At 39.2% G+C, this 21656-nt stretch overlaps 2 protein-coding genes across 2 annotated transcripts in view; one reads left to right on the top strand and one right to left on the bottom strand.

The window, feature by feature from the left end:
- The window catches only part of AGPS (alkylglycerone phosphate synthase), a 160773-nt gene extending 150955 nt beyond the window's left edge, over nt 1-9818 (top strand). The window contains exon 20 of the mRNA XM_044242402.1: nt 4152-9818. Coding sequence (XP_044098337.1) covers nt 4152-4273 — 122 coding nt within the window. The 3' untranslated portion in view covers nt 4274-9818. The remainder of the gene's footprint in view (nt 1-4151) is intronic.
- A 7113-nt stretch (nt 9819-16931) lies between these two features.
- TTC30B (tetratricopeptide repeat domain 30B) lies at nt 16932-19668 on the bottom strand. The gene has a single exon (XM_044242403.1). The coding sequence runs from the start codon at nt 19605-19607 to the stop codon at nt 17610-17612; it is 1998 nt and encodes a 665-aa protein (XP_044098338.1). The 5' UTR covers nt 19608-19668; the 3' UTR covers nt 16932-17609.
- Between the last annotated feature and the right edge of the window lie 1988 nt (nt 19669-21656).

Here is a 21656-nt window from a genome sequence, read left to right on the forward strand (position 1 = left end):
TAAAACAGGACTATTTGGGATGGGGTACCTGGGTGGCTCAGTGGGTTAAGCCTCTGCCTTTGGCTCAAGTCATGATCTCAGGGTCCTGGGATCGAGCCCCACATCAGGCTCTCTGCTCAGCAGGGAGCCTGCCCCCCACCCCCGCCGCCTGCCTCTCTGCCTACTTGTGATCTCTCTCTCTCTCTATCAAATAAATAAAATCTTAGGAAAAAGCAGACAGGACTATTTGGTAGCTTCTGCGAAGCCATCAGTCCCTTAGACCACAAAGAGTAGTTTCAGATAATTTTTGGTGACTAGGCTGTCTACCATGTACATTTTTCATTTTTCACACCCAGCACTTCCGTACTCCCCGTACATGTTTGGTCAATCATACCACAACATTCTTTCTTGGAGCTTAAGCATCCAGAAGGGATTGTTGAACTTGTGATTTCAAATACTGTCCCTAAAGGCTTCCATTTCCTCTGTTCCAAAAGTAATTTTTAAAAAATATACTGTATATTGTGGAGGAACATAAAATACTTGTCTTATCCAATCTGTATACACATAATTAGATATTAAGTTGTAAAAAGGTGAATTCCACTTTAATTTGAGTGGAAAAAGAATTTTCCTCTTCGTTTTGATAACGTTCAGCATTTAGCTGGTCTGTATTTTTTGTATCTTTTTTTTTTTTTTAAGATTTTATTTTTTTGAGAGGGAGAGAGAGAATGACCATGGGGAGGGGTAGAGGGAGAGGGACAAGCAGACTTCCCACTGAACATAGGAGGCCAATGTGGGGCTGGGTCCCAGGACCCTGAGATTATGACCTGAGCTGAAGGCAGATGCTTAACCGACTGAACCACCCAGGCACCCAAGTTTTTGCATTTTTAAAAAGATATCTAAGGCTCTTAAATACCTGGCTTTAGACTTTGGGCATCAATAGGATAATTGTGAGTTGTGGAGTACAAGGTCCCTATCTTGGCATTTTGTAGCTCTAGTGTTAGCTCTTAGACTAGGTTTATACTTCTGGAAAATCAGAAGTCAAATAAACATAGTTGAGTCAGTAGTCATGAATAACCCAGGTTCAGAAAGAAGCATAAACTTCATGTGGTAAGAGTGTACATAAATGTCTTGTCATGAATAACGTGTGAATACACGCAAGGAATGCTGAAACAGTCTTCGGCTGCCTGTTATTTGCTATTCTTATCCATTCTCCCTTCCTCCAATATGGCATGCTACATAAAGAACAGAGTGTCGTTTCCTCCATTTCTGAAATGAGCTCTGCAAATGTTTAAGCACACATGTATTTGTGTACATGTGTGTTAAACATATCCAGGCCAGTACAGTCAACTAATTTCTAAGTGACTAAATGCAGTGCAGGTAAGGATTGTACAAAGGACATTATTAGTGTTGTTGTTTAGCTCTAGAATAAAAGTCTTCTACTTTGAAGTGTAATCTCTCTTTGAGATTATGGCCTTTGGGGTTTTTTGGGTTTTTTTTTTTAGATTTTTATTTATTTATTTGACAGACAGATCACAAGTATGCAGAGAGGCAGGCAGACAGAGAGAGAGAGAGGAGGAAGCAGGCTCCCCACTGAGCAGAGAGCCCAATGTGGGGCTTGATCCCAGGACCCTGAGATCATGACCTGAGCTGAAGGCAGAGGCTTCAACCCACTGAGCCACCCAGGCGCCCCTGGTCTTTGGTATTTTGGTGTTATTTTCACTTATTGATTCATCTGTGATAGCTACCAAAGGTTCTTTGGTAGCATTTTATGAAGACTATTTCTACTAATCATCTTAAAGTCTTAGAAGGCTGATTGTCTGTACACTTATCCTACAGTATAGCTGACCTAATTGTAAGCAAAACTAAAAAGATTCCTGGTCACTTTAATTTTATAGGCCATGATTTCTGACCTCAGATCAAATTCTGTTATCACTGATGGAAGAAGCTCAGAGACCTCTGCCATCAAGGGGTTAAATTCTTTCATTAAATATGTTTATGAGGGACCACAGCCATTTTGCCTCTACTGCTTTTTTTCTTTTTCCTTTTTTTTTTTTTTACTTTCTAGTTCACTAATCAAATGTATGTTAGATTGATTATTGTAAAAGTATAAACCATAGAAAATTTGACAAGATAGATGTGTAAATTATCCTTCTGACAGAACTAATGATGCACTCCAAGCACCTTCTGTTTTCCAGCGCTTGGTGAGCAACTTCATTAAATATGCAATGGCTGTTGGGTGGCTTCTCAGAGGATGGTTCAGCTCCTTGTGGAATTGCATTATTATTAGAGGTGTAAAACCAGGCAGACAAGCTAGCTGTTGGGCATCCTGCTGAGGTTCTAATGTGCTCCATCTTGTTGGAGCAGTTGTTTGCAGTCTTTTCAGGACAATTACATCCATAACCACAGGACACATTCAGTGAAACTATATTACAGATAACGGAGACTAACATTGACTGCTCTTCACCCCTCTCCCTTGAGCTGCCTCCGTGTGGGTAGCTTATAATAATGTGACTTCTATCACTCACAAAGTAGTTGTGTTTGTTTGTTTGTTTTTTAAATCCCTTGGAGCAAATCGGAAAATAACTGATTTGTAACTTTTTTGAGTGCTTAAAATCATAGGCTGTTTGAGTGGAAAGACTTCATAGATTCTAATCCCTTTGAAGATGACAAAACCAAGGCTAAAGCATTGTAGTCAGTTGTCCTTTCGGGAGCTAGTAGGAGGACGCGGTAGAACATCTTTTGGGTGGTAGAGATTGCATGAATAAGAATCTGTTTTGTTTGACTTCTGGTTTTAGAGTTCTTTTAAACAGTTTTTTTCTTTTTGAATTTAAGATTTTTTTCCCTGCTCTATCTAATTTTCCCCCATCTTAATTCCAGCAAACTTTTTTATTTCTGGAAGTCAAGCAGAAATACTTTGCTTTCTGAGCATGTATCATGCTATAATTTTAATGACAATTTGATAGTTTCCTGGAGAACTGGACACAAAGATGGTTTCAGTTGAGCCTGAAATGGTATTTAAGGTTCCAAATGGCAGATGCTACAGTGTATCACTGCAGCCTGATAAATGAGATTCCATTTTAGAATGACAGGCTGAATACTTTAATGAAAGAAGGTTTCCATTTCAGTTGGCCAATTAAATCACTGTTGATGACTTTGGATCATTAATGAACATTTGTGGAAAATGACCATTTGAATTCAATTATTACAATAATATGTTTGAAAAGTACTAACTGCAAATAAGCCTATCTGTAAATTAAAAGATTTATCCATTTTGCCACAGATAAATTAGCATATTGCTTTGCTTTTCTTAATGCCAAACAAGTTAACATTTCAAAATTTTTTTTACATATCCTTTCTTATAAAAGTTCTACTTAGAAAAGTTTGTTTTTTCATTGGGTGCCCTCAAAAAGATAATTTATGCTGTGGATCATCATATTACTTCATTATTCTTAAATTCACAAGAGCTGGAAACAGAAAAGGGGAACACTATACAATATATAAAAGTAGAAGATTAAGTTTTAAATGGAGTAGGTATTTATTCAGTGCCCAAAAAAATCTTTAATTTTGGAAAAACAATAGGAAGAAAATAACCATTATTAGGGAACATGTAAATTTATTTAAAAGCAATATGAAAATAAAATGCAAGTGAAAGTTTCATAACCACAATTTTTTCTTAAACCCATTACAGGTTCAGATTTCCTTAATTATTTTAAGCTTTTCAATATTTTATGGATATATATATCCTGCCATTTTTGCTATATTATTCCCAATAAATTCATCTGGAGATGATGTTTTTCTTTAGTTAAGTTCATTTTCTCTGAAACTTTGGCCTGTTTTGGTAGTTAAGACAGGAGGTGGGTTCTTTTGAAATGCATGTTTTTCTCATTTTATTATTTGTTAAGTGGTCCTGATCTCAGCCCAGGCTTCCTTCATCTCCGTTTCACAGTTTACAGAGAAAGGAGACACTGTGGAGCTCAGGCTTCCCCTGGGAATACATTGGGCTTAATGAGCTTGATAGTCTGGTGGGCTCAATAAATCAAATAAAGCAAAACATTTCTCATTTTTGAATAAAAGCATTTATCACACAGTGTTTGTTCATTCATGGTCACAAGATTGATTGGTTCTCAGCATCATAAGTGTATACTGAAGCATTTTTGATTTTGTTTTTCTAGTGGGCAAGTTACGGAAGCAGTGGCTAAAGGAAAGTATCTCTGATGTTGGCTTTGGGATGCTGAAGTCTGTCAAGGAGTATGTGGACCCCAATAACATCTTTGGAAACAAAAACCTTTTATAAATCCATTACTGTTGTTACAAAAAAAAGTTACTTTTTCTTTTTTTTTTTTAAGTCTTCATCTATGGTTATACCAGTAATCAAATATATCATGGACTGTATTTCAGCAAAGTTTGTTTGTTGGTTGAAAATAAGTTGTTAATCATTCTGTATTTGTTTTGTTTCTAAATCTATGGATTGACAGATGGTATTCCTAAATCTCTCTCCTTGTAGGTGCATCAGTTGATCGCCAACTGGTTGTCATTTCAAATTTTAGTCAGGCAGCACAAGGCTGCTAGCTGTTATTTCAAAGGAAGATGCTGCCAGCTGCTCTGTATTGATGCCTCCCCTTGGGAACAAAGGCAGATTTTGGTGTCATCCACGGCTTATCCAGCCTCTTTTTTAAAAGGGTGTTGCTGGGAAGCAGATATCTAGGGAAGGATTCCGTTGCGGAGTGATTACAAATTCTAGTGTGAGTAGGCCATTAAGGAGGGTACTCAGGAAAGAACATAGGCAACCTGTTACTTAGGATACCTTCAGTTCTGTGAGGTGCTTGGCCTACATTTTTCTTTGAAATGAGTATAGAGTTTTAGACCTTAAGTCAGACTAAAAATTATTGTTAGGGACATGTTTTAGTTTTCCGTGTTTCTGTTTCTACTGAGGTATGAATTGTATGTGTATAACTGAGAAAATCTCTTATTATATCCTAGTTCCTTCATAATATGTTGTATAAGAAAAACTGACCTATCACTCATTGTATTTGAAGGACAGTTTTACCATGAAATGAATGCCTTTATCAGCTTAACAGTCCTAATGTTTCTGATTTCACATTCTTGTTGCTGAGATGCCTAAGAAGCTGCAACAGGAGCAGAAGAAGGAAGATTCCTTACACTTCGTATCTCCAGTTCAAAGAATCATTTGGCTAACGAAACAGTTATCATTTAACTACTGAATTTGAAAACTTCCAAGTTTCAGTAACAATTTTTTTTAATTAACTTGAACAACATGATAAATTTTCATATAAAACTAAAGTTTCAGTTTAGTTTTTAATAGTGATTTAACGCCTTTTTGAATTACTGGTTTAACCTAAATTTTGAAAAAAATATATTAATACACATGCCATAATCAAAAGTTTGAAATGTCATATTTCTTGAATAATAGGGAGAACGTTAATCACATTTAGCAGACATTTTTACATTCAAACCTGGATATTAATATAAGTGAAATTATTACTTTGAATCACTGTCTGTCAAGGTTCATGATTCACATTTTGGGATGGATTCTTTTCTTAATGCAATGCCTAACTTTTGATAATTTTTTAAAATTAATATTTGATCAAATAATATAAGTCAAAATGCAGACGATCCTTTAAAAGGACACGCTGTCTGTCTATGTAGCAACAGCTCCAAAGTATTTTTGGGCAGTTTGATACCTTTTATATCTGAAGTATACTTAAACAGAAAAGTGAAAATTTAAATTGACAAAATGGTATTTTTAAGACTTCAAAATGATAAAACAATTTGTAATAAGATTGGCCTCAAACTAATAAACTTAAAATCTGTAAGCAAATCAAAATTAAATATCAGTTTAACAAGAAAAACTAAACGTTTATTTATTAGAAGCTGCCTCTCTTCACTGGTGATTTATTTTTAATTATAAAATTTCCAGCAGATCTTAGCTTTAAAAGCCCTTGCTATTTGAAATAGTTGGATGTTTGATGAGGAAATTCCACTTGCCTCTAGAATTATAAAAATCTCAGCTTTATAAAATGCATCTATCTATTCATGAAGGTAATTTCTCTAACTGGTGATCAAAATGTAAAACTTAATACAGTAGTAATATCTCACTGGAGTGTATACATGTTTCTGAGTAAATTTTTTTAAATAAAATTTACGGATTCATAAGCAGACCCATTCCTTTGCACGTGATTGTTCTAACATTCTCTCCCAGGGAGTTCAGATTTCAGCAACCTCAGAAATCTGTATTTGGTTTTAGGAAACTATAAATGTCACAGCTGAAAATTGTTGTGTTCACTGTTCTACATGAACCTTACGGCATAATTAGTGATTTATGTCTTTGTTTTTCTTCTTCCATGTATGCAGGACTCCCCAACCTTGATTTTATAGTGATGACTACATTCTGTTCTTGGAATGATTTCTACAGGGATTATTTTGAAACAGATGAACACTTGCCAGTGCTGTTTCACTCTGATTTAGTAAATCAGAAACCCTGTACCCCACTTTCTCACACCTGCTTCTGAGAGATACCTCGGAATGTACTTAGTTTCTGTGGAGAACTGGGTTCTTGATTATGCACAGAGGCACTTAAACCTTGCCTCATATTTCTGGAATATCTGAAAATGGTTTCATAAAAGTTAAAGCCTGGAGTATATTGTTTATGTGAGGCTTTTAAACTCATTCTGAATAAGTTTCTTTAAAATTTTAAAAGCTCATAACCGATTTGGTTTTTAGTACAGCGTAAACATTGACTTGTCTTTCTTAAATTAGTCATATTTCTAATATTTGTTGATGTTACATTTGGGTTGAGGTTTTAGTGGGACTAGGAACTTGCTGCTAGTCAGAAGTGGCATTGAATACTAAAGACTCAATATGAACAGGCTTTATTGACCCTTAGAGAAACTGATGCCTTAATGTCTGGTGCAAAATACAGTGCATAAGTGAATTTTGTCTTATACTGAGTAACTTGAGCTTTTTTAGTTTAGTAAGAATTGTGGAAGCCACATGTTTATTGTGCCCAGCATTTTACCACAAAGAAAGAGGATTGAATTCTTTTGTCTTGGGAGGAATTGGGAATTTACATCCTAAATGCTTACATATATTTAGTACTATTACTTAAGAGCTACTTATGAAGCTGGAAGCCTTCTTAAATGTAGTTGTATAGATGTATTTTGGAAAACATAAGCGCAGTGAAGGATGAGCTTCCATCAGTGTGTCAGATACAGATGGTTGCAAGGAAACCTGGTGTTCAGAATATTCTCTTAGTAACTGCTAAGTCCTAGCTTACATTTTTGATAATGCCTTTCTGCATGCTGGCTCCAGAGATTTTTCTTTGTTCTTTCCTTTTTTAGCTACAACTTCTTAACCAGAGCTGATCAAAGAAGCCCTGTAGTCCCAAGCTGAAGCATGTAACCTCAGCTGTTCAAATGGGGCTGGGTGTGGTTGAGCATCTATTCTGTATAAATGTAGAACACAAACAGTTCTGATCATGGATTGATTCAGAAGCTGGATGTGCTGGCGCTTGAAGCAGCCACAATGGAATGCTGTGGGAAGTGTCTGCATTTTAAGGAACACTGAGGCATTAAGGACAGCTTTAATAGCTTTTCGTTTACCACTTAATCTTTGGCAACTTTGCTTTTAATTGGGCTTAGCTCATGGTGGAAGAAAAGCTGAAAATAACAAGTGCCAGTGTTGGATTGAAGAATCCAGAATCACTTTTGGCTTTACGAGTATGGAAGTGTGGCTTTGCTCAAGGCTCCAAATGAACCATATGTCAATACATTCATTGAATTCTTACTCATTTCAGGGTCCTGAAAAGGAAATAATGTATACATTGATGCTGAAATTCAGAAAATATAAAAGATTTTTTTTTAACTATTGAATTTCATGCTGTCTGCTATGAAGGATGTAAGACCCTTGGGTTTCTGCTTCCTAAACCACACTGTTTGCCTTCAGTGTGGAATTTGTAAAAACTACTTGTAACATCAACAGGTTATAGAAATGTGTATCATTAATAAAATGCACCCATGTCTAAGAGATTTTGTTTTCTTCAAAGGGAGTGGGAAGCTCATTGTTCTCTTTGCATATGGGTTTTTCTTTCATTTTTAGTTTTTCATCTTCATATTTCCACTGATTTGAAAACAAAATTCTATAATTTTATTAATGAAGCATAATCAAGCCCCTTTAGAATATAGTTAGCTAGATTTTATCACTAATTATTTTTTAAATCAATGTTATATTCCTAGGAGGTGTTTAGTCTCCCTTGAACCTGAAGCATTCCAATTTGAACCTAGGAAGATCCTCAGAAAATGAGCACTGTGCTCTTCTAACCACAAAAATTCCTTAATAAACGTGAGTGAGGACCACTGATATATGGAACACTCAAGCCAAAGAACCATCACAGAATGAAGGAACTTGAGTTCTGTGAACATGAAAAGATTTCTTTTTTGGTTCACAAAGGAGATTTTTTTTATAACTTTTTTTTTTCCACAAGGAAGAAAAATAACACATTAAGTATCATTAAGAACATTTTTCAGAGACTAAACTTCCAAATCTAAGGGGGAGAGAGAAGGAAAAGAAAAATGTTTTAGTGTGGATCTCTAAGCTGCACAAATACCTGTTTTTCAGGCATCTTATTGTTAGCAGTGTTTTTCATGAAAAATATGAGCACCCTATGAAACTTACAGTTTAACCCTTAAAGTAATCTTGTTCACATATCCGTAAAGAACATGAAATGCTTATACTGATATACAGTTTCTATAAATAATTATTTTTTTGGACCTCGTAAGGAATTTCCCCAAAAGTTTACAGTGCCTTGTTGGGATTTTTTTTGTTGTTGTTTTTCCATGAAATAGCCATTGTTTAAAATGAGTGGGAGAGAAGTCTTTAAAGACTGAGATTGTTTAGTAGTTCAGGGCTCTTCCTCTTCAAGAATATGTCAGAAACTAAGTAGTTATGTGTAGAAATACTGAAAATCCTTTCCACAGTGTGGGTTTGAATCGTCTGTTCTAGTGTGTTTCACTAGTTATACGGTGGACCTGTACTTTATATATCCATTCAGTTGATGGGATTTATATGTACTTTCATTCTTAGATTTTCATTTCTATTGTCCCAACTTAGTAGCCCTAACTTAGTAGCCCTAAGATGTGGCTTAGTGGATGTGGCCTACTCACTCAGTCCCTGAGACACCCACTACTTGCTTTTGGATCTTAGTTCACACAGCTCCCTGAGGAGCATGGCCTGTTGGGGTGGGGGGATCTATTCCTTATATTGTGTGTCAGTCTTTTTTTCTGTGATGGTGCCTTCAGAATAATGAGTATTTCTGTTCCTGGACAATGATAAATCTCACGAGAAATATGTGCAGATTCTATCTCTTAATTTTTGTCCTTTTTTGCTAAGCCTGTGAAATACTTCGGCTCTGATACAACTTGACTTGAATAATATCTTATCCTGAGTCTTCCTCCAAGGCAGTACATATTCCTGCCAGTACTGTAGTAATCTTTTGGGAACTACATGTGGGTAAGCTCTTGTATGTAAGCCATTATATTGCTGTAACTAATGCATACAAACAGTTCTTCTCTTTATGTTTATAGTTTAAATGTTGATACGTAGTGGGAAGGGAAGTTCCTGAGAGATTCAACACAGCTTTGTCAGTTCAGACTGAGCCATACTGTTTTCCACAAGGGCTCAAAACATAGTCTATCTACTGTGCTTTTGGTGTATGTTTGGATTTCTCCTTTTATTGCTTTTCCTAGACTGTACTGTTCTATAAGCAAATGCCCATGTATGATTTTTAAGATGTGCTGGGAAGAAATAAAACAATATCAAAACCGCTCATTGTTACAGAAGTTGTTGTTTATTTCACGTTGATCCCATTTAACCTTATTTCAGCAGCAACATGCTAGGCTGCCAGAGAGTGGATAGAATGTAGTCTGTATCCATGAGTAGCCTCTCTCTTACTGAAGGACATGTGTATAGATACTGGTCTTCTCCCTGCCTGTGGCTCCTGAACTGGAGGGAAGGTTATAGTTTTCTGGGCTCTGAAATGACTGAGGACCAAACCTGTTGAACCTAACCTTACTTGGTACATTTCAATAACCACTTGCCTCACTAAGATTTCAGCTCTTGGTTAAATAAAGAGGTTTTCTGCCTGGCTCGTATGAGCTTGGACTGAATGAACCTTAGAAATCCTCTCATCTTACCTTTTCCTAAACATAATTGTCTAATTTCCCCTATCCCCCAGACCACAGTTAACCAGTCGTCTTGAACATTTTGTGTGACCACAGGGAATTTACTGTCTTTCCAGGAAGCCTTGAAATCTTCAAGTATTAAGGGTTTTTTGCTGTTTAAACAAATCCACCTTCCTCTTCTATTCACTAAGGTGACTTTTAGCTCTGTAGTCATAGAGTTGTCCAGGTGCCCTAGTGAAGGGCAGCTCATGTTCCCCCACATCTTCTTCAGTGAGCTTTTGCTCCTGTGACTTGCAGAACCACCACCATCCCAGTCTTTTTCTGTGTGCCTCCTTGATACGGTGGGGGTTTTTTGGTTTTGCTTTTTGTTTTTTTTAGATTTATTTATTTTAGCAGGTGGAGGGACAGAGGGAGGAGGCAAGAGAGTCTCAAGCAGATTCCTTACTGACTGCAGAACATGACACAGGGCTCAGTCTCACAACCCTGAGATCATGACCCAAGCCAAAACCAAGAGTCAGCGTTTAACCGACTGTGCAACCCAGGTGCCTCAAAATTTTATTTTTAAAATTTTATTTAATTATTACTGTTTTCTTTTTTAGAAGAACGTGTATGAGCAATCAGGGAGGAGGGACAGAGAGAGTATCTCAAACAGGCTGTCTGCTGAGTGGGGCTGGATCCCACTACCCCTAAGATCAGGACCCGAGCTGAAATCAAGAGTTGGATACTTGACTGACTGAGCCACCCACATGCCTCCTCTTTGATGTTCTTAAAGTGAAGCGTCTAGGCCTGTATGTGCCAGAGTAGTAGCAATGATTTCCTTATTCTAATAATAGATGCACTAATAAGTGCATTTTTGATGAACATTGCACTGTCACCTCACAATGAACTTGAATTTAACAAAGCTTGTCTTTTCTACATGTGCCATTTTGGCCACATCTCCCTGGAGTCTGATTTTTTTTTAAGTCCAATTACTTTTATTTATTCTTACTAAAATTTGTATCTTGCTGGATTTGATTCCAGAGTTTCAAAATTTTAGAATCTTGACTTTGATCCAGAATTTTTTTTGTTCCATCCAGTTTTGGGTCCTTAGTAGAAGCGAGACATAGTATGTCTGGATCTGGTTGCAAGTAATGGCAGAAAACTGTTGTACATAAGAGTCTGCCTGGTAACACATCCATGAAAGAGCTTTCTGGGCACAGGCAGCTATTCTTCCACTTCATGTGCTATTGTCCACTTTACATTTTTATATTTTGTCCACAAATGGGCTTTTTTGTCCCAATGAATCAACAATTATTTCAGACAAAACTTAAACATGCAATTACATTTAAGTCAGTTGCCAGACTGAAATCCTTTGATGAAGTTTGCTGCTCAAGTTTCTTGTCTTAGCCTATGAGAAAAGCAGATGAGGTCTGCCATCACATTTACTTTTGCCTGTGTTTGGCCTCGGGTGTGTTTCTATTTTCAGTATACTTAAACCCAGTTTATGATGCAACCTGTTGATTGGGTCTAGTATGGTCTGGTTACAACCTCTTAAATCCATTCTTACACAGTTCCATCACATCTTCTGTACCTCGTTGTATCCACAGTACACCTGGGAAAGTACTCTTTAAAAATTGAAGTTTTGTCACTATAAAGCTGTAAAATAAGAGAGGATGGGGTTCTAAAGACTAAGAACACAATGGAAAGAGTTCTGTTCTGGAATTTTGAGTGTGTTCCATTTTCCTCTATCAACTACAAATCATTTTCCCTATTTGGAACCAATTTCTTTTGTAAAATGAAAATCTCTAAGGTCCCTTCTAACTTGGTGATTCTGATTAAGTCTGGATATTTTTGCTGAATACTACCCTAGAAATGATGATTGTATCACTAATTTACTTTTTAATTCATCCTTTATTAGTCAGACACTGTGCTGAGATTTAACCCTAGACAAGAGGTAATGATTGTTATAACAATCCTGTGAGGTGAGTGGTATTATCCTTTTTTTTTTTTTTCCCCCTTACTGGTGAAATAACAGGTTTAATGAGGCTGAGTAACATCAACTGTTCGTAAGTAACTGGCTGTGGGTCTAACTAAATCCAGTGCCTCTGCTGGCTGCTTCACTGCTCTAGGCTGTTTGTACTCCGTATCTATGACATATACAGAATTTCTTTTTTTTTTTTTTTTTAAGATTTTATTTATTTATTTGACAGAGAGAGAGATCACAAGCAGGCGGAGAGTCAGGCAGAGAGAGAGAGAGAGAAGCAGGCTCCCGCCAAGCAAAGAGCCCGATGCGGGGCTCGATCCCAGGACACTGAGATCATGACCTGAGCCGAAGGCAGCGGCTTAATCCACTGAGCCACCCAGGCGCCCCTGACATATACAGAATTTCTGCTTTTAAAGTAGATTGTATATATTCTACATATAGACTACATAAATAGTCATTGCTCTCTGCAGGAGGACCTAAATAAGGAAATGGTCTCTCCTCACTACAAAGTGGAGGCCACTGTCTTCATGACTACACACCATAGAAAATACCAGGATGTCTTTTGTCTCAGATACTGTTTTGCTCTGTAAATGTTTAATCCACAATGTCCTGTATTGGTACCTTTATAGGTTTAATATGAAACTTATAAAGGAAGTGCTGTGTTTGATGGCCTTAATAAATTTGCATTTTTAGAGCTTTAATGCTATTTTCCTTTGAGCTGCACTTAAAAATGTAAGAATACCTGTTTCTATAAGTTCTATACCTTCCCATAAAGAGACTAGAAATTGAAAGAACTATTAAGATTAAGGAAATGTTTTATTATAATCTAGAGCCCATCTATGGAAAGTCACAATTGCTTAAAACTGCCAATTTAAGAATTAAAGTTGCTGCTGAAGGATTTGAGCTACATTTGGATACTACAAAAGTTGCATGTATTTTATAGATAGAATGAAAGTATAAGTTTAGAATCTGGTGGTTACAGTCATTCTGCTTCTGTGGTTGGACAGCCAAGAACCCAGAGTTACTGGCTCTTCACAAAATGTTCTGTTTAATACTCTGGGTACAGCTCAATAAGTGAATACAAAAAAGCCCAAATGTCACTTTAGTCCCAGAGACAAGACAAAGGATAAGAGGCAGTTAGTGAACGGTAGATTGTGAGCTGCAAGTCACACCGTTGCTAGGAATTAGTGTGTCAGAGAATACCATCAAGAAACCACAATCTCCAAGGTATTTCTAGATCTAGACCTATAGCCATTAAGAAAAAGACTAAGGAACCTAAGACAAAAACTTATATTCAAAATGCTGGCATTCACTTGAGATGAAACGTTTCGCTTTGGTGATGTTATCCTTTTAAAATTAGGTACTTTAAATAGCTATACCCTACTTAACTGGACAGACATCCAGCACTGCTAACCCTCCGTATTCCAGTGTGGAAATAGGCCCAAGCCAAGATTACAGGACAGAGGGGTCAGAAAGTTACTCCCTTAAAGCTTCCCCTTCCAGTCATTTACCCTTTCTTACCTCACATTTTCTAGTAAGCTTATTTATCTGGGCATCAATCCCATAGCCCTCCACAAACAAATTGTTAGAATCTGGGGCTGAACCTATCACTGGCAGTTCTATATGGATTTGATCTGAGGAGCTCCTCTGAGGTTTGGGAGGCCATACCTCTGTATTCCTGTCTCACTCTGCAGAGAGAGAGTGTAATCATCTCCTATGATTTCATTGCCCAATGACCGCCCTCTATCCCCACAGTTCTCCTAGTTCCTGGCTTCTTATAAGTAGGTCAGAGGTAATCACTATGCATCTGACCTCACAGATGGAGTTAGTGTGAATATCCGTGCCACAGCTGAGGCCAGATTCAAAGAAGGCTGTCAGGAGGAATTGGAATCCTTTGGCAGGCAGTCATGTCACTGATCAAAGGAATCTGCTGGCTGTTCTGCATGGAAAGATCAAGTTCTTATTTATGCCTGAGAAAATGAAAATAACTACTTGGGTACAAACAGGTTTATATTCTGAATATGTGGAGATGGGGGGTTGACTAGGATTATGAAATACTGGATTTAATCTTTGATTCCTGTAAAATATACCATGCAGACATGATGAAGAAAAAGGAGTAAATGCTTTAGAAGTATACAGAAATCCTTTTGTCAAGAAACGTGATTTTAACAATTATATCTCTCTGATACAAAGAGTTTGAGAGGCAGGGTGGGAGGTTTGGGGAGCAGGGAAGAAAAAAATGAAACAAGATGGGATCAGGAGGGAGACAAACCAGAAGGGATTCTTAATCTCACAAAACAAACAGGGTTGCTGGGGGGTGGGAGGGTAGGGAGAGGGTGCTTGGGTTATGGACATTGGGGAGGGCATGTGCTATGGTGAGTGCTGTGAAATGTGTAAACCTGGCGATTCATAGACCTGTACCCCTGGGGCAAATAATACATTATATGTTGATAAAAATAATAAAATTTTAAAAAAAAGAAAAATGCTTTTGGCACTTAATACATAATGTTGTAAGAGCATAGAACAAAACTTTTCATCAGAGCTTTAGGGATGAAAGCCTTCAGTTAAATGGCAAAATACAGCCATTGTCAAGTCATTTGTTAGTGTCATAGTATCAATAAGCAGAGCTAAGTACTTCCAAGGTGAATTTAAAAGAAATATATCCCCAGGCACCTGGGTGGCTCAGTTGGTAAATGTCTGCCTTCAGCTCAGGTCATGATTCCAGAGTCCTGGGATTCAGTCCCGCATTGGGCTCCTTGCTCAGCCAGGAGTCTGCTTCTCCCTCTGCCTGTGGCTTCCCCTGCTTGTGCACGTTCTCTCTCTCTCTCTCTCTCTCTGACAAAATAAAATCTTAAAAAAAAAAAAAATACACACACACACACACACACACACACAGAGCTCCTAAAAATAAAGGACAGTAACGTCTGAAGAGTTAGGAATGTCCTCAGTCTCCTATAACATTCAGAAGACAGGGCAGCTTCCGTAGGTGTGGTTCAAGAGTCTTTGCTGTTCCCAGGCAGCAGTCTGTCAATCTGAGGGGTGCCTCTCCAGAGAGCCTGGGTAAGGAAGGGGACAAATGCCGTGATTGACCTTTATTCCTTTACTCAGAGGTAGGAGCAGTCAGGATTTCCTGATTCATTACTAACCAGGAAATCCCAGCTGCCCAGTGGCAAGGGGTTAAAACTGTTCTGAAAAGCTTTTTATGTTCTGGAAAGCTAAATTACACATACATGCAAACCACAAACACACAGCACCTGGGTAAATAAAATGTGACTGAATAAAGGCCAGGCTATTTGCAAAAGGGAATCTGGAAAACATGTGCTTTTGGGTGGTTAACGTTACTTACACCTTATTTTTTTTAAAGAAAAAAAATAGAAGAAAGCTGCAAAAACATCAGAATTTTAACATGGCTGTTGAAAATAAGATTTCAGTTCATTTACTTTCCTAATCTTAAGGGGCTATGGAGATTGAGAGGCACATAGGGCTACTGCACAAAGCAGCAGCAATACTTTTAGTATAAAAGTTGTTAAATGAAGACCATTTCCCAGGGATAGAATTGTGCTGTGGGATGCACTGAAGTCACTAAACATGAACTGTCTTCCAAACATGGGATCAAACATCTATGGTAAATGATATTATACATAATTATAATTAAGATTAAAAATGCTTATAAATTTAAAACCATTGGACTTTATGGTAGGCCAAATTTTCTAACAGATCTAATAGAATTTGAGCACCTAGAAAGTCATGCTGCAAAGGGTTTATGCTGCACATAAGGGATTTCTCCTGGAAGAAAAAAAAATCGTCATTTCATTAATGCAGGGATTCACTATTACTTGAAAGCATCAGATTGAACCATGAGAAACTGCTAGTTTTGTAGGTCAATAACTTTGAAGAACAGCAATTTCATGTAATTCAACCTAATACTTTCTTTTCTGAACCAGGTCAACTTGGGGTTGACAGTTACATTTATGGATAAAGGGTAGGTAAACAAATAGTAAAGATCATATATGGTTCATAAAATAAAATGCCTAAGCAGAATGAGTAGAGTTCTCCTTGGGAACGTTGTGGGTGTGCAGCTGGCAGTATGAATCTACCAGGTAAGGTTTCAGAACTTTTCATTGTGATAGAGGTAGGAAAGTAGTTGGGTGGGGTCATGGGAATGGTGTAGATTTTTCCTTACCAGAGAGGCTACAACATAGAAACAACTCCAGCATTAACCTATCCTCAGTAGGTAGGAATTAAGAATAAGTTTTTAGGGGGCTCCTGGGTGGCACAGTGGGTTAGGCCTCTGCCTTTGGCTCAGGTCATGATCTCAGGGTCCTGGCCCCATTTCGGATTCTCTGGTCATCAGGGAGCCTGCTCCCCACCAACCCTCAACCCCCCACTGCCTGCCTCTCTGGCTACTTGTGATCTGTCTGTCAAATAAATAAAATCTTTTTTTTAAAAAAAGTTAGTTTTTAGGGTACATCTGCTTTTAGTCACTGTCTAGACATAAATGAGATCAGAGTTATGAAAAAGAGTAACAGGGACGCCTGGGTGGCGCAGTTGGTTAAACGACTGCCTCCGGCTCAGGGCGTGATCCTGGAGTCCCGGGATCGAGTCCCACATCGGGCTCCCAGCTCCATGGGGAGTCTGCTTCTCCCTCTGACCTTCTCCTCGCTCATGCTCTCTCTCACTGTCTCTCTCTCTCAAATAAATAAAATAAAATCTTAAAAAAAAAAAAAAAAGAGTAACAGTGTATCTTGTTCATATATACATATTATTAACAAATGGAACAAAAGATAACTATGTCAAGTTTTTTTTAGCAATTGTTTATTGTCTTTATACCATAGCACCATAATTTTGTTAAGGGCACAAGATTTCCCACTGAATCTTGTCCATTAAGAAAACAAGAACTTTTATCACCTAAGGAATTTTCATTACAGAAAGTGTTAAATCTATATTGAAAAACCCTGCCAAAACATCTTAAATTCTATGCAACATGTGTGCATTTTAAATTAATATGAGGGTAACTTGTGAGAATAGAACACACAATCCCTAAAACTTAATACTAAAAGCCTAGAAATCCTCTATGTTAACTACTTTGTTCTGGGCTTGATCATGCCAAGATAGTGCTGGAAATTGTAATCCCTGTACAGGGGACACTCTAAATACAGCCAAGCACAACTGATAAAAAAGGAGAGGGAACATGGGCACTACAAGTCCCAATAAGCACAGAGTACCAATTCAGTTTTAAATTTTTCATGTATCTTTCTAGGTTAAAGTTAAAAGAAGTAAAATAGTTAAAGTAAAAATAATTTTCCATGTATCTTTCTAGGTCAAAGTTAAAATAATGTTAATCTAATATGATTTTCAAATGTACAAAGTTTAACATGTGACAAATGTAGAGATGATGATAGCTAAATAGAGATACAACTATAAAATACAGATATAGAAAACTATTATGATAAAGACATTATCAGACATAACTATATATTCCATCCTATAATCTCATAAATCAAAGCTTTTAACTGTCTGGATTCATATGTGACTGTATTCTTTCCACTATGCATTCTTTCTTCTTCCAGGGGTTGTTCAATAACAGCAGGTATGTTCCTGCCATAAAGTTCACAGTGTTGTAGAAACTGGACACATTCTTGAATAACACTGTCACGAAGCATGATCGTATGTTTTGACATGTTTTCTAACAAGGAGAGGAAGCATCTTTTAGCATAATACCACGTATCAGTTCCCAGTTTCTTATGATAGGGTTCCAGGCTTTTGATAACCCGAGAAATACCAAAGTCGTAATTTCCTTTGGCACAGTAGAGCGTCCCTATCACCAAATTCACAATGCAGAGGTGGTAGATTTTCTTATCTGGGTCATCATAGGACAGCTGCTCTTCCTCCTTCTCGATCTTCCTCATCAACTCCTCGGCTTCTTCATTCTGACTTGTCATAATGTATGAAACACACAGGTTAGCCAGCACAATAGCACTGACATTCAGGATGTTGTCATAGTGCTTCTTGACGATGGGTTCATAGAAACCGATAGCTTCTTTGTATTTGTTTTCCTGCATGAACAGGACATGAGCCACGTTCAGCTTCCACACATCATGGTCGTTACAGAATTCCACAGACTTGCGGAAGATCTTTTCCACCATTGCATAATTCTCAAGGTTCCAGTAGATCTTTGCCTGGGCCATCAACACGGGAATGTACTTCTCCAGAGTGTCATCGTACTCATTCACTGCCTTTTTGACAGCTTCATCATCTCTATTGTGTCTTGCTTCCTGTACTTGTATGGTGAGTCTCCGGAGCTGTTCAGTCAGCATCCCTGCCAGCCCGTCCAGCTTAATGAAAGCCTCTTCTGGGGCTGTCTGGCAAGTGATCATGGCGTCCAGGAAGTCATAGAGATAGGGTGTGAGCAGCCTGTAGGTCAAATGGGCATTCTCCGCCAGGACATCGGCTGCCAGGTCAAAATACTCGTACTTACAGTAGAGCAGCAGCAGGTTGCCAAAGGTCTCCGGAGGGAAGGGGTTCTGCTGGAGCAAAAACTGCAGCTTTTCAAACCCCTCGGTAGGCCTGGCATCCATGTTCATGAGCGCCTGGTTGTGCAGGGTCACGGGGTCTAACTCTTCTTCTGCCCTAGGTGGCATGTCCGTGAGGGCTTCCTGGGCCGCCTCGTAGTTTCGCAGTTGGTACTCGATGGCGGCCTTGAGGTTGAAGGCTTCCACCAGGGCAGTCTGGTGAAGGACTAAGGTGTTGCCAACACTTCGCACATCGATGCCCTCCGTGGTCATGCCCACGCCTAGCTCCGGGTGCTGGCGGATGCCACGCTCAATGATGTCGGCGATGTACTTGAGCGCCGGGGCGTAGTGCCGGCTGCTGTAATTGGCCAAAGCCAGGTTGTAGGAGAGGTCAGGCCGGTAGCCCGAAGCCTGCAGGGCCGCGAGGAACTTGGCGCACGCGGCTTCGTACTGTCCCTCCTTGTAGAGCAAACAACCCAGGTTGACCTGGCCGTCCAGTTCGTTCTCGCCCCCACTGTCGTCGCCCCCTTCCCCACTCAGCAGCTGCTCCACCAGGCTCTTGGCCCCGGGCAGGTCGCCCTCGCTGTACTTGATGGCGGCCTGCAGGCGGAGGACCCGGCCGTGGTAGGCGGGGTTGTCCAGCAGGAGGAAGGCCACCCGCGTGGCCTCTGGGTAGAGGCACGCCTTGTACAGGGCCTGGGCCTGGTACAGGCGGTACTGCTCCAGCTCGGGGTGCAGCTGGCCCAGCTGCTCATAGCACTCGGCGGCCAGCGCGAACTCCTGCAGGCGGTAGTAGCAGTAGCCCAGCAGCGACAGGCCGGCGCGGCTCCTCGGGCTCCGCTGGAGCTCGCCGCCCAGCAGCTGCACGGCCTCGGCGTAGCGGGAGTCGCGGATGAGGCGGTACACGACCGCGGTGAACTCCCCATCGGGGATGTGCGCGCCGCTGAGCCCGGCCATAACCGCCGCCGCGGGGGTGCGTGCTGGTTACCACGGCAACGAGCCCGCCGGAAACGGAAGATACAAAGAAGAGTTAGGGTTTTTTTCTTTTTGAGATTTTTTTTTTTTTTTTTTTGGTCTATTCCCAATGATGTTACATTGCAGGGGAAGACCAGACTAGGGTTAGAAAGGAGTCACGAATTTGAGTATTTCATGTCTGGGCTGTCACCAACGCTCCAGACTGTGAGCGGCGTTACCAAAGAAGAAACTGCTCTGGGTAGTTCAAAGACCGAGACTCCACTTCCCATCATGCTCTGGTCCAATCGCGCCGCTGCCGAGGTGTCGTGACCGCGTTGCATGCTGGGAGGCGTAGTCTCCGCCAGGTGGACGCGCAGTCTTCAGGCGGTGAGGTTTTTCTGACTTTTTTCGTTAGCCTTTACACTTGGCGCTATCCTCTGCCTTGAACCTCCACATTCCACCACCATAGAAAGACGGTGGAGAAAATCTATGACCTGGTCTTTTCCAAGGTGGGATGAGAATAAAAACACGACCAAGTTTCTCTGCACTAACTCTTCTAACTCTCCAAACCTACTTAATTTGTGTGTGTGTGTGTGTGTGTGTGTGTGTGAGAGAGAGAGAGAGAGAGAGAGAGAGAGAGGCTGATTCATGTACTTGTCAGGCTTTAATGTTTTTGGATATCATTGATAAAGATTGGATTTTATTTCAGTTAAAATAAAAAGAAAATTTCCTACACTTCAGTTTTTGTTTTTTTTGTTTGTTTGTTTGTTTGTTTTTCTTACCTCGGATTCCTAGTTTGAAGATCTCTGGAAATTTGTTCCAGTACCAAAAAATCCTGGAGTTTATTTTGTTCTTTTGTCATGTATTTGGAATAGATGCTCTAGATTCCATGTTACTACCTCTGGGCTATATCTGTGTAAATACTTTTGAATTTAATATTGTCCCTCATGGGACAGTGGAGAACTAGGAACATAATTATCTTATATAATTATAATGGATCACTAATAAAAAACATACCCATAGTTTATACTGATGTGGAGACTAAAATTTGTGAGAGATGAATATAATTTTTCAGTCATAAATTAGAGACAAAGGTAGACAAAACAGCAAAAGACACAACTGGCTTACCCCGGTGAGGTAGCAGCAGTTCTTAAGATAATAAAATTAGCTATAATTTTATGGAGTGCCTGGGTGGCTCAGTCAGTTGAGTGTCTGGCTCTTAATTTTGGCTCAGATCATGATCTCAGGGTTGTGGGGTGGAGCCACATGTTGGGCTCCACACTGGTTGTGGAGCCTGTTTAAGATTCTCCTCTCCCCCTGTGTGTGTATGTCCCTCTCTAAAGGGGAAAAAATAGCTATAAGATATGAATATCATATGCAGTGCCTCTGGGGTAATGGGGTTTTCTTTCATAGTCTGACACAGTCTTTCCGATTTCCATTGGCTTCACTACAATCCAAGCTAAACATAGTCCAGGTAAAACCATGTCTTTGCTATGTAATTAAAGACTTCAGTGCAAATCCCTTACCTGCCTCAGTAGCATTGTAGCCTATAAGTTCTATAAATTCGTTTTGGAGCCAATATCAGCTGTGTGGCAGAGCAATGTATTAAACTATTCATATAGATCATCTCTAAGCTTAATAATCACCTTGTATTCTGCTTATTAGAGAGGAAAAAAAAACAGCTGAGCCATGATATCCAAAAGCAAGTTATTAGGAAAGTGAGACTATTGAATTAATTCAATGTATGTATTACCTAAGACTCAGTTTTGAGGGAATACTAGTGTCTTGTTTTTTTGCTTGTTATTTTCCCCATTAAAACAACCACCTTGGTTTGGGCAGTAAAATTGGAGCTTTCTGGCCTGCGTTGCAGCTGTTAGCAGATATAAGGAAGTGATTGGTGGGTGGCAGTGTTGTTCCTAGTCACCTGTTACAACTAAAAAGAGATTTCAGTAAGGCATCTGGATGGTATACTGTCAAGCAACTGATTCATGTACTTGAGCATTCTTTTCCCTTGCTGAGAAATTTGCCAAACTTGTGTTCTTCTAGATGGAA

This window comes from Neovison vison, chromosome 3, assembly GCF_020171115.1.
Source record: "Neovison vison isolate M4711 chromosome 3, ASM_NN_V1, whole genome shotgun sequence".
NCBI classification, from domain to species: Eukaryota; Metazoa; Chordata; class Mammalia; order Carnivora; family Mustelidae; genus Neogale; species Neogale vison.

What these genes read in the sequence shown, in the direction of transcription:
- TTC30B (XM_044242403.1), bottom strand. Translation starts at nt 19,607, where the DNA reads ATGGCCGGGCTCAGCGGCGCGCACATCCCCGATGGGGAGTTCACCGCG.